General features: G+C 43.3%; 1 protein-coding gene across 1 annotated transcript in view; it reads right to left on the bottom strand.

The window, feature by feature from the left end:
• Positions 1 to 14: 14 nt before the first annotated feature.
• Positions 15 to 13,602, bottom strand: part of plcl1 (phospholipase C like 1 (inactive)) — an 87,220-nt gene continuing 73,632 nt past the window's right edge. Inside the window, exons 8-12 of the mRNA XM_022740690.1 lie at positions 8,448 to 8,810; positions 4,716 to 4,919; positions 2,398 to 2,473; positions 1,475 to 1,584; positions 15 to 221 (exon numbers count right to left, since the gene is read on the bottom strand). Of these exons, the coding sequence (XP_022596411.1) occupies positions 15 to 221; positions 1,475 to 1,584; positions 2,398 to 2,473; positions 4,716 to 4,919; positions 8,448 to 8,810 (960 nt within the window). The remainder of the gene's footprint in view (positions 222 to 1,474; positions 1,585 to 2,397; positions 2,474 to 4,715; positions 4,920 to 8,447; positions 8,811 to 13,602) is intronic.

Here is a 13,602-nt window from a genome sequence, read left to right as displayed (position 1 = left end):
GGGCGGGTGGGATGTCAAATGCGTCCGTTGCCGTGTGTGCTGCTGCGGCGGACGGACAGCGGGTGGGAGGAGTAGTGCAGCTCGGCGGCGGAGAAGGCGGAGGACGAAGAGTTGGTGGACGAGGAGGAGGAGGTGAATCCACAGGCTTCACAGGCCAGAGCCAGCTGCCTCAGGGCATCCAGGGAGTCCATCTTAGCTCCCCGTAACAGGTCGCTCTGACCCTGCAGCCACAGAGAGAAACATTCCTCTGATTCATGTGTGCACAGCAGTGAACTCCAAGTAAAACAGAGGATGGAAATTCAGCTTTTAATTCAGTGTTACAGCCTGTTATTATCTGAGGCGTCTTGCTTTAGCGTGACACCTCCGGGGATGTGGCAGAAGAAAGGCCAAACTCTTTAGCAATTGATTAAAAGCTGCATTAATTGAGTTTTTTGGCCACTCGGGGGCAGCAGAACATCAGTTTCTACACACTTGACAAATACAAGTCCAATACTCCCTCTCCTTTCAGCTCTGTTTTTGGCTTCCTCCAGCTCGTGATGGAAATAGCTGGTTATTTAGCTGCTAAATCCTCCACTATGTTCACCAGCTGGTCGCTAACTTTGTCTTTCTATTGTTTTGTGCTGGAGAGACAGCGAACAGAATTTCTTCACCAAAATCAACTTTCTGCTGCGGCGGGAAACGAGGCTGATGAAAGCAGATTTACAGGCTGGAAAACCAGAACAATCAGGACTGAAGGAAGTGGAGGGTTAACGTTTAGGTTTTTTTGGGATTAGCTGTTCTCAAGTAAGTTTCAAACGTCACTTTTCTACATGTTACTTGACATTAACGCCATAAACAATGATGTCACATAAACTGTGATGACATCAGTGACATTTGCATAAAGTTCTGCATTAATCTATTCTTTTTTAAGGTCCCATATAGTGTAAAGGTCTGTGTCCATGTGTAGTGTGATTATAGATCAGGTCTAGCTTCTATATTAATACTGTGAAAGTATCAAAGCCTCAGTCCACAGAGAAATGCACACAGCCTGTATTCAGAAACTGAGCCTTAAAACCAGCCGTCAGGACTTCTGGAACTTTGTGATGTCACAACAAAGCAGTCACCAAGCCCCGCCCACCTGGACCCACCATCCAAACCTTGCAGGATTTGGTTTCTCTGAGTGTTTTTACCTGAAATCTGCTATATTTTTATTGGATCAGTCAGAAAACAGTCAGCCAATCAGAAGAGAGGCTCAGAGCCTCCTCTCTTCTGATTGGCTCACTGACCTGTTGTTACTAGAGCTCCAGAGAGAAGCCTGAGAGAGGAGATGTAAAACTACACTGAGACGGGTTTTGCTTCTTAAAACCACAAATATATCTTCTTATGGATCAACACTAATAAAACACAGAAGAAGAAGAAAATTTGCAGCCTGATTTATGAATTCTGATAAAGCAGAAGGAAGCTTTGATATCATTATGTTGTTGCCTCCCACTACCTTGAGGACAGTGATGTTCCAGGTGAAACTCTCCACAGCTTTGCTCAGCTTGCGTCCCTTCAGTCCCTCTTTCTCGCCGTGCCGAGAGAGGTCCTCATGGAAGTCCATGCCTGCAGAGCACAAACAGGAGCGGCGCATCAGCTGACAGTGGTGGGTGGGAATCAATAATTCAAATTCATGCAAAATATAACTGTTCGCTTGGATTATTTTTGTGACTAACACACAATGTCCAGGGGCAAGTGTCAGCTGCATCTTTCTGGTGGTTATGTTGTGAGATAGTGGATTTACATATTAACACAAAACTAAAGTTCCATCCCTCGTGACATTTGCATTGTCAGTTAAAGGTCATGAGTTCTCTGAGGCAGCGAGTTGGTCTAAAAATACACTGGTATGGTTGTGTAGACGCCTGTCTTTTCACTGTAAACGCTCGCTGCACAGCTGTCACAGCTGCTGCATTACACCTGACACAGTTTAGAAAATCCAAATTATTAATGTAACACAGGGCTGCAGCGTGTTACGAGTGCAGAACAACATTTGAAGCAGATATACTTGGTGGAGATGTTTTGGAAACGTGCATCTCAACGGATCCTCGTTTCCAAAAGCAGAAAAATGAGAGTGACGTTGGTTTTTTTGCGAATTAGAAATCCACACTAACAAACATCTGGGAGTGTCAAAATCTCCTGCAACTACTGTATATCCACTTGTAATGTTGTTTACTGACAGACCCGTTCTCCGTGGAGTCACCCTCATTAAGTTCAGCCGTTTGATGTTCAAGTCAGACTTGCTCATTTGGTGAATTTTTTTTTAGGGTTTGGGCTGATCCTGTACTGCAGTTGTTTTATTCATGAGTGCTCATCAAAACTGTTTTCATGTCAGCAACCGTCCAGCCGTTCATCCATCGCTCGCTGGCCTGCGCGCTGTACCTTCTCTCTGCACCTGGGCGATCCTCTCCTGAACGGCATCTGCGTTCTCGATCAGCTGTTTCTGGGCGGCGATCATCTGGACAGACGGGAACAAAATGTTTGTGTTTAACTAACGCAACATGAAACTTTATTTAAACTGGTACAAGGAGTAATGATGTTTCCAAAAATATGACAGGTTGAAACTGAGGGAAATGCTGCCTCCATGAAATACATCACAGCTGAAACAAAAAGTCAATCAATCCAACACTTCGAGAGGAAACTGTTTGGATTATTGAGTATCCCAGCATCCACTGGGTGAAGTGGTGCACACCACTGACAATTTGCCAGTCTATCATAGACACATATATACATACAACCATTCACACTGAAGTATCGTGATCTTCTGTTTGTCACAGAGTTTATTTTCTGCAGTAAACCGAGGTCACACTAACATCTGGGTTGGCCTACACGAGAGTAATAGAGTAACATTTGGTTAGCTTAGTTAGCTTAGTTAGCATTTAAGTGAAATCAAAAGGACAAGTGGGATCGGTTCAGATGCTCCGAGTTGGAAAGCAACATAAAGCACAAGGTTTGTTTTAAATCTGTGGAGAATGATGGAAGGCAGAAGGAAAAGGACAGAATACTGGCTGCAAGGCAGCAAAGGGAGGAGGATGAGTGTGTGATGACTAAGCCGTGTGTGTGTGTGTGTGTGTGTGTGTGTGTGTGTGTGTGTGTGTGGGGTGTGTGGTGTGTGTGTGTGTGCCCAGAAAGCCTGAAGAGTTGTGATGTACAACTGGAGATCGCGCCAACTGTGGCTCCATGACACTGACCTGCTGGGCTCACATTTGCAGGATTCACACTCAGACATCGTCAGCTCCACTGACACACATAAACACACAGTGATGGTTAGAGGGGGCAAAAAGCACTCTGTGTGCCGAGGTGTGTGTAGGTGTAATGGCTGAGCAGCTAAAACAGGTGGGAGAGATTCGTCCTGATCTGATGCAAGAGGAGATCGAGTAGGAGGAGACGCAGCTGGCGGTCAGGGTGTGTGTTTGTGTGTTTGTGTGTGTTTGTGTGTGTGTGTGCACGCTCGGTGAGGAGAAGTGTGGGTGACTGTTTCACACATGTCACCTCAAAGTGTCTTTATGCATATTTAATGCCTCAGGACACTGTGATTGCATGTGTGTGTGTGTGTGTGTGTGTGTGTGTGTGTGTGTGTACACTCAGTAATGCAGCATGATGTATCAGAGAGCAAAAATAAAAACTTTGAAAAACTTACTGATGCAATAAATTTGTGACTAATCTAAAACTCAAACTTGAGAAAAAGCATCCGGCTCATGAGTAAACAAAGCTAATGAACAGTGGGGGGAGGATGCAAGTCATTGATATAAGTAAAAGCAGCACTGCCACACCAGAAAAATGCCCCATCATCTGGCCAAAGCTATCTTAAAAAAATACCTCAATGCTAACTGAGCAACATCTAAATCCCTCTATAAAACCTTGAAGACTTAAAACCACTCTGCTTTCATAGATGGACACTTCCTGCGCTGTTGCGTAGTTTAATGTGGCAACATAAGGTGGAGAGAGGTAGACGTATATAAGTAAGTTAGTAGCCTACCTCAAAACTGTATTTGAGTAAATGTAATCTGTTTTAATTTCAAAGTGAACACAAAAAGATTGTTAGCCACTTTATGAGAGCTAATACGCAAATGTTAGCATGCTAACTTGCCGAGATAGCGAATACATGGCGAATAATAATGTGTAGAAACAATATAGTGAAGCTACAGCATGAGAACGTTAGCATGCCGATGTTAGCGTTTATGGTCTTTATGGTCATGGTTGTTAACATTAGGCTAATTATTGTTCTTACTGTCAACAAATCCCATTAAAAGACAGAAAAAGCCTCATGACTTTTCTAAAACTGCTGGAAATTGTAGTTTTTAGCAAAGGCTACTGAAACAGGAGAAACTGTGCATTTGTTGGGAACTGTTTTCACAACGGCGTGCACACATTGATGTGTTTTTAATAGTTTCTGGACAACAGTGAAGCTCCATGGCACAGATCACATCAGGCTTTGAGAATAAACAGACAATTCCTGTTAGTAGGATAAAACTCTGTTGTTGGTTTTGGTCTTTTCACAGAGTTTGTTGACAAAAACTTTCTCTAAAACTTTACACGAGACACGAATGAATACATCTGCAGAAGAAGAGCATTAATTCTTTACTTTTAGAGAGATTAGAGGGTCAGACTGTAGGAAACTTAATCTCTCAAAATACCAAAGCCAGAACTTGGTTTCTTATCAAGGAGGGGAAACAGAGGCTGCAGGTTTGTGCACTGACCGTGTCGTAGGCGGCGAGCAGTTTGCGTGTCGGCTCGGACAGGTTGACCAGAGCCTCCAGACACGGGTAGCCCTCCTTCAGCACCATACTGGCCCCCATGGTGCCCTCGGGGCTCTGCAGCCTGGTGGCCAGGCTCTGGATGCACTGCTTGAGTTTGGCCACCGTGGGGAGCCCACACTGCTCTTTGAAACTGGCGGTGGTGCTCTGGAAACGGTGTGAAAGCAAAAGACAGATGAGGAGAAAGAAGAGGAGAGGGGAAAATAGAATTAGATCAGATGTACAGTTCCGGCTGTAAGACTAAGCTGGGAAAGGTCAGAAAGGGGGACACACCCTTTAAACTCCTCACACACACACACACACACACACACACACACATACACTCTTTCCCCCTCTTTTCCCCTGTCATCTGCTGTCTCTCTTGTGAATTAAATCAATATGGCAGTCATTGCTGCTTTTAATCCAGTGAAATCAGCCTTAGCTTAAGCGCATTTGGCAAAAGAGAAGACAATATGGCATAAATCTGGACTGGAAGAAAAAAATCATAGCGTTTAGAGTGTTTTTCAGCTGCAGCAGGTGTGTGTCAGGAAGCAGAACCGGGTCGGTTAGCAGATCTGACAGGGACAAAATAAATAAATAAAATAAGAGTCATGTGTTAATCTGCTGAAATGCCATTTTGGGTCGCGTCATAATGAAGGTGAAAGATTTATTTCTGCACATTCAAGCACCAGAATAGAAAAACCTCTGCTGTCTGACTGGATGCTATTTGCCACCTGGCAGAGCCCCAGCTGGACTCGCGATTATCATGCCCCACCTGTGTGTGTGTGTGTGTGTGTGTGTGTGTGTGTGTGTGTGTGTGTGTGTGAGAGAGAGAGAGAGAGAGAGAGAGAGAGAGAGAGAGAGAGAGAGAGAGACATACAGTAATACAGACATGATGTATAATAACTGACCGTGGCAGATGAGCCCACAGCTGGACTCGTGGCAGAGAGACAGAGAGGAGGAGAGAGTTCATGTCGGAGGGAAAGGACAGTGAGATAGAAGCGGGCAGATTAAAAGCCGTTTGTGAATGAGCGAACAGCGTCTCTGTGTGTGTGTGTGTGTGTGTGTGTGTGTCTGACAGAGCTATCGGGAGGGATTGGTTCAGGGTTGGGTGATACGTGAGACGACAGGGATTTATCTCCTGACAGAGATTTTACTTTACGGTTTAAACTGAGGAGGCCATTCAGCCACTGTAGGATATTTAGCAGATGAATGAGCAGGGCGTCAGAGGAATTACAGGATTGTTGCATCAGAGTCATGGAATACCTTCAATTTTCCACTGACTGAATTCACCTTTTGGTGATTTAATCCAGTGGTTCCCGACCTGTTTGTGTGTGAACTCTTAATGTCTAGTGACCCCACGTTATGCAAGAAATAACACAGTATATTGTGCTTGAAGGATCATTACCAACCTTATCAAAGTGGTTTCCTACCTGATCTTATGTATTTAAATATTTCTATTTTAATTTATTTAAATTCGTTTTTATTGTTTTTAAATGTTTTTAATTTTAATGTTCTATCTTTAATGTATTTCCAATGCCTTTGTAAAGCAATTTAAACTTATGTTTGCATAAGATCCACACACAGTATTTCACTAGAAAATAATTAAAGACTACAGAAAAGTCAAACATGAAGCAGAAGTTTTACATTTTTTAATCTACTACCTTGAAAATCATCTCGTGACCCTTTGTTGGGGCCCCGACCTCGAGGTTAGGGACCGCTGATTTGATCCATGAATTTACACTACATGGTCATAACTACATGGACACCCAAACGTTACACTCATTGCATCTGTTGGGCATGAAATGATGCTATAACCTGTTAGAAAGTGAGGCTAACTGTTTCCCCCCACTTCCAGACTTTATGCTAAACTAAGCTAAGCTAAGCTAAGCTAACCACGTCCTCATTCCAGCTCTATGTTTAGCACTCAGTGGCATCGATCATCTAATGCTCATCAGGAGAGTGAATATATACAAAACTGTCAAACTATTAATCTAATCTGCAGCTGTAGCATCCTCGCTGCAGGACAAGAGCAGCGGCGATGCCGGGTGATAAGTTCTGTGGACCTGGCTTTGTGCACAGAGACACTGTCATCTTCACACAGGAAAAAAAAGGCCAAGGGTGTCCACATACTTTTGGCTACACAGTGTATATTTATATCATGACATATAGGCCTACAGATATTCCGCAAAAGAGGAATCTATTCACATCGCCCACCCATACATGTTTGTATTCAGGGATAAGCTGGTGGGCGCCGTGTGACCAGGTTCTATTTTTGCTGTTTTTTTATAGATGCTTTATAATCCTCCTCCACTCTTCTTACTGACTCTTCCTTTGTCACTGCCTCTCCTCCTCCTCCTCCTCCTCCTCCTCCCTCGCGCTCGCTTATTCATCGGACAGAGGAGTCTTAGGTAGAGTCTGATTTCAGCGCTGTCATGTAAGCCACTCCAATAACCAGACATCTTATCACCACGGCCTAAAAATACAAAAGCTGAGTGACACCTGATCTGATGTGACTCGGCTGTGAGCATTTCCTTCAACCTGCCTGGAGGGAGTTTGCCACATAAGCCAATTAAACACAAAGTGTCACAGAGAGTGTTTGGTGGTTTTATTTTGGTGAATCTTAGAGGATCACTTCAAATAAAATAAAAGAAAAGCATATTCTCCCTCGTCTCTCGTGGTGCAGGGAGTTTAGGTTTTGAGATATCCTAAAGGTGAACTGAACTGTGTTTGTGCAGCTCGAGCACTGACGATGAAAAATTTAAATCTCTCTTAACATCTCCTTCCAGGAACAGTGTCCTGGTTACTCTGGATAATCCAAAATCCTCACGGAGAGTAAAATAAAATATCCTAAATGAAAAGGGTTGAGAAGGTGGTCTGTGGATTATCCAGTGCAGCCAGGACACTGGGCCGCCTCCCCCAGGGCCGCATGAGGAGAAGGGGAGGGATTCATTATCGTGGTTGATGTTTTATTTTCCTGTTCATACAGAAAGCAAAGACCACGACACACACTATGTCTAAATACTCTATCAGAAATAAAAGTCCTACATCCAAAATCTTTCTTCAGTAACAGTATGTAAGTGTAATCAGGACAATTCTTTCTTTTTCTAAGTATTTCTTTTCATCTGTTTAAACATCCCCCGAGAGACAAGTGATTTTTTTTTTTCTGGGAAGAAAGAAAGAAAACAAAACTTGGAAAAATGATCCTGGCAAAAAAAAAAAAAAGTCTTTTCAGGCTTCTGTAGGACAATAAACTTCAACATAAAGTATTAAAAAGTAAAAGTACTAAATGCAGAGAGACGGTCCACACTCCAAAATTATTTAAAAATGAATTTCAATTTTTCAAAAAGAAAATCTGAGAAGCTGGAACCATTTCTGTCAATCATCTGATCAATTCATCTAATTGGCTCCACTTGTATAAACCCTTATGAATAGTTTTAATCTCCTTATATGTTTTGTCTGCAAAAATCTTAACGTGGAAAGTCATTAGTGACTAAAACTGTCAGACTACTGTCGCAGAGTGAGAAGTAAAATCCTCTGAACTGTGGGGAAGTAGAAATATAAAGCGTTATGAAAAGGAAACAGTCTCGGAGCGGAGGAGTCCACAAACACATGGAACTAAAACCGTGTGTGTGGCCTGGCGGCTTTAAACCGCTGGGAGTTAGTGTTATTTTCAGTGTTGATTTCCCATCTCACCTGAGCATCCTCCCGCAGGTCTGTCGCCTCCTTCAGGGGGGCGCTGGCCGGTTTGAAGCTCTCATCCACCACCTTGATGCCGGTGTGCCTCAGCGTGACGTACTCCCGCCCCCGCCTCCCCACCCTCCTCACCGACAGGCCTCGTCGCTGGGCCTTCCCGCCTCCTCGCCTGTTGGTGACCGCCACGTGGACGAACAGGCTGGTGTGGGGTAAGGGGTCCCCCGCCAGGCCCAGCAGGGGCACATTACGGTAGCCGGGCTGAAGGCACTCAAAGGCCACGCTGTACTGGCCGATGAAGTCGTCTCCGATGTAGTCGTCATCCAACACCACGAAGCGCAGCAAGGCCAGCTCCGGCATGTTCACCTGGACACGGGACAAAGGAGATGAGATTGACTCGTGCTGCTGCGCACCGGGACAAAAACAAAACCCCGGCCAACGCACAGCGCTCACTGCAGCTGCCTCGGAAGACTGAGGTTTTTATATTGAATTATACTGAATATGATTCTGATCACACTTTCTCTTTCTCATCAGAAGCTGATTTTCTGTCACATCATGTTTGTAAAGAAGGAAGAAGACACAACATGTTGAAAACAAAAAGCTCTGTTCATGTCATGCAGATTCATGCTTTAAAGATGAAATGAAATCTGTAGCTGATGATCACGTGATGGTAAAAGCAGAGATTTTGAAACTTATCTAGAAATCCATAACGAATAAGATCGTGTCGTATGATTATAAGGCACTAAGAGGTAAGATCATTTTGTCAACTGCTGTTTCCTCGGGAGAGAAAAACCAGGCGGTAAAGTGAAAAATGTGCGAAAAACTGCAGTTCCTCTAATGGCCACTTGAGGCTGACTCCAATCCCCACAGACTCCCATGTTAAAATGTCCAACTTTACTGTATTTGTTGTAACGACAACGACCTTTAAATTCCCTCTATGTTAACAGTTCAATTATCTGCACAGAATGCAGCCATTGGTTTACAGCTCGGCGGCTCAGCACCGCGCTGCTGAACACAACCTGCTTTCCATCTTAGTTACTTATTCCTTAGACAATCAAACCTGTTATTTACATCTCAGAATGCACAGCGCTAAACTGCATTCACTAGAATGAACGCACCCCTGTTTGATTATCCAGGCATCTGAAAGTTTAATGTTTTGTCACCTGAGGAGGCGCCGATGCTCAGACGGCGTTTAAATGCGTGTCTACATTATTCATCTGCTCTTGATTTAGAATCATTAAGTCAGCTGCTGTAAGGAGGGAGAAAAGATGCACTTCATTAAATGTTTACAACAGCGAAAGATGATCAATTAGTCACAATATTCAGCTGCGGAGTTCAAACAGCGCTTCCTGGTTTTAGTGTCACTCACGGAGCCGTTCAGGCTCGGCATTAATGTTAATTACATGCTACAAAGAAAGGAGCGTCCTGCTGCTGCTGCAGAGACGACGTCCAGGTTGAAAAGATCACACCTTCAGAGAGCTGGACCTTCCCCTCGGCTAAACACCTGTACATGTCAGCACAGAGAGCACACACACACACACACACACAAACAAATGCAAGTGGGAGACCGAATGAAGCTGAGAGTGTGTGTGTGCATTTTCAGACAGTAAACAAATTACAATTTATCAGCTAATGTCTCTGTTTTTGTCTTCACACACGTGCACACACATAGATGCACGTGCACACACACATAGATGGATGTCTGTGTCGAGTTTATAGCAGAAAGCAACAACATCAATTTATCATTTCAAACGGAATGAAAATAAATTTGCCTCAAGCCAGTATGTATATGTGTGTGTGTGTGTGTGTGTGTGTGTGTGTGTGTGTGTGTGTGTGTGTGTGTGTGTGTGTGTGTGTGTGTGTGTGTCAGAAGGACATAAACCCCAGCAGCACAGTTGAGACATTGATTCCCTCCTGAATATTGAGATTACAGTTTGCATGTGTCTGAATCTGTGTGTGATCTGTCACATCTGTTTCATTTAGACGTCCGCTGTTATAAATGTTCTGAGGGAAACGAGGGGAAGGAAACTCTTTTTGTTCCACCCTGTGGTGAAAACATCACTTGTTGAAGCCGACAACAAAAACAACAGCAGGACAGGATTTATAATCATCAACCTCAGCGGCTGGATCCTCATTCAGGGACCGGCGCCTTCGAAGGACACGTCCTGCAGAGAGGACGCAGCGCGGCCTTCTCCTGGAGCGAGGCTGTCTAGTCTAGAGACGCAGCGTTACGTTAGCTCAGACACTGAAGGCTGCAGGTGCATGTAACTGTTCCATGAATGCTTCAGAGCAGCAGATTAGCAGCTGCATAACCAACATAGCAGTTGTCACTATTACAAAGTTCCTGCCCACGTGTTCAGGCTGTTTCGCTCCAGCACCAAAACCTGGTTTAGATTTTAGGTTCAACCGTGGGCCAGATCATTATGGGGTCAAGGGTTTACAGCCACAGTGAAAACACATTACATAACAAGGAATCCAATAATATTATAGGCTATATAACAACAGGAAAACAATGAGCACTTTTATTTCCCATACTTAAGGTTTTTTTGACAACACTTCTGAACTTCAAATGCTGAACTTTTCATTTTTAAGTTGCTGTACAGCTGTTTTTACTAAAGTACTTTCCACTTCACAATAAGACGACCCTTATAAAGGATTTATAAATGGTTTATAATTAGGTTATTCATTCGGTTGTTAACACTTTATAAATCATAAATAAACAAGTTATAACACAGTTTTCATACATTATTCAGGCTCACTATTTGGCAAGATCAAGCTAATGCTTATTACTCATTAATCTTACTAATTATAGTTATAACTGGTAAAAGGAGCCTTAAAGTAACTCATTAATAAATGATCATGTGTTTTACACTTTACAGTAAGGCTCCATGTTATTAGTTATGAATACATGGTTGTAAAAATGAGATGAGGAAACATGAAGGTGGTGGAGGGAGAATCAGAGGCAGTGGGACAAAGGATGGATGAGCAGTTCACCAGGTAAAGGAAGGTTCACACCTGTGTTACACCTGGATGATAAAGTCCTAAAGAAGAGACCAAGCATTTGCATGTTCATATCTGATCACCAGCTGTGATAATAGCGAGGACAGCTGCTGAGAGCATGCCGAGGTAAACAGGAAGAATCTGGTCACGTGATATGATCATGTGATCTGCCGTAATTTGATCTGCCAGATGAAATGTTTTGACCATTAAGATGGAGACGCTGGTTCGTTGTTAGTAACTGAACAAACACGTGATGAAGCAGCAGGAACAGACGCTGCTGATGGAGGAAACAAACAGACATGAGGCTGAACAGTAGAGAGAAATGTGGGCTCACTATTTGGCAAGCAACAGGTCACTGCTGCCCTTTTTATCTAATGTGTTATAAACAGCTAATATATGATTCATCAAGTGTTGACAAGCTAATTAATAACTAGTTATAAACCATTCATAAATCCCTTTTAAGGGTAGCCTTTTTGTGAAGCGGTACCAATGCTTCTTTCACCATTGCGCCTGAACGCACCATTAAACAAGTGACAGGTCACTCTCGGGGCGGCGAAGAACACCTCGGATGCATCCTCAGAAATTTAAGGCCGAGGACGGCGCCGTCTCTCGGCTGCGTCCTCAGAGAACAGAACCCTGTCGACCTGTAAAGAGGTTTTTGGTCCTGAAGTGTAAAACCTGAAAGGAGGAGGCAGCTCCTGAACTGGGACACAGCCAGAGGGACTGGAGGTCTGACGCTGAGGTAGAAAATGGCATTTGAAAGATACGCTCCTGTTCACATAGGACTGCCATACACTGTGCAGACACACTGAAGCCAGAGATATATTTTCTTATTATCAACAAATTATTCAATAAAAAAATAATCATTTATCCGAGTAACAAGCTCTGTGTGATAGTTTACTCCTCTGTCGCTGTTGTTCAAAAACTATTAAAACATTGACTCAACGATCAGCGATTAACACAGATCCTGTGGTTTATTTTTTAATCCCACACTCACCAACGCTCCAAATGTGAAAGCTGAAAATAGCTTCCACAAATGTACTCCTAAACACTACAGCTGTTTTAGCAGCTCACTTAGCTTTTTGTTTTTTATTCTTTTTATTATCAAAACTCAATATTGGCGACCCGGTTTTAAAGATTTCAATCTTCAGTGACAGTACAGAAAAATGCCAGTGTTATGCTTCAACACGCACGCACACACACACACACACACACACACACACACACACACACACCTTCAGTGACATGCAGGGCCACATTAATGTCAGTGTTTCAATAATATGTGAGTGTATTGTAGTGTGGGAGAAGAAGGCCGGTGATGGATGGAGGAGCAGAGAACATGTCACACTGACTGAACGAGGACTGGACTAAACCCCTTAGGTCTGGACTGCACTATTATAAAGAATATACTATACACCCCGTGTGTGTGTGTGTGTGTGTGTGTGTGTGTGTGTGTGTGTGTGTTAATGTGTCTCCACTCCCATGAGCTGTGAGTGAGTGTTGGGGAGAAAAGCTGAAGTTTCATGCATGGGCACGCCAGACAGACAGCTCCAGCAGACTGTGCATGTGTGTGTGCATGTGTGTGTGTGTGTGTGTGTGTGTGTGCATGTGTGTGTGTGTGTGTGTGTGTCATGACTCTGGTCTCTCTCTGCACTCTTTCTCAATTTTTCTGCAGCAGCCCTGTGGCAAAGCAGAGCAGCTCTGTGACAGTTAATTCAATTCTTCTTCCTCTTCTTCTTCTTCTTCTTCTTCTTCAGATGAGACAAAAAGGCACAGGACACTATCTCAGACTGAATCTCCCACATCCTAACATCTGGAATTGTTAGAGTCAAGTCATGGTCCAGTATGATAAATGATGCTGTTTTCCTCTGGCTGCAGATCATTTCTTATTTTACTCTGTGACCAAACAGTGAATGGATAAAATGAAATGAATGTTACGTAATACAAGCTCGCAAAAGAGAAACATCTACATAAGCCCAGTTCAGACATTCACTCTTTATCCTAATCGCTCTTAATTTTCCAAAAAACCTCGGCTGACCATAAAAACACTTTAACTGATTTTAATATTTCTGGCTCAGGACAAAACAACATGTTTTTTAATGTTATGTGTTTGTGTTTTTTGTTTAGTGTAACCTAGTGTGTTAAAGTTTAATTTGTG

Source organism: Seriola dumerili, unplaced genomic scaffold, assembly GCF_002260705.1.
Source record: "Seriola dumerili isolate Sdu_G_001 unplaced genomic scaffold, Sdu_1.0 BDQW01000052.1, whole genome shotgun sequence".
NCBI lineage: Eukaryota > Metazoa > Chordata > Actinopteri > Carangiformes > Carangidae > Seriola > Seriola dumerili.
Note: the sequence above shows the minus strand (reverse complement) of the source record. Positions and strands in the feature narration are given on the sequence as shown.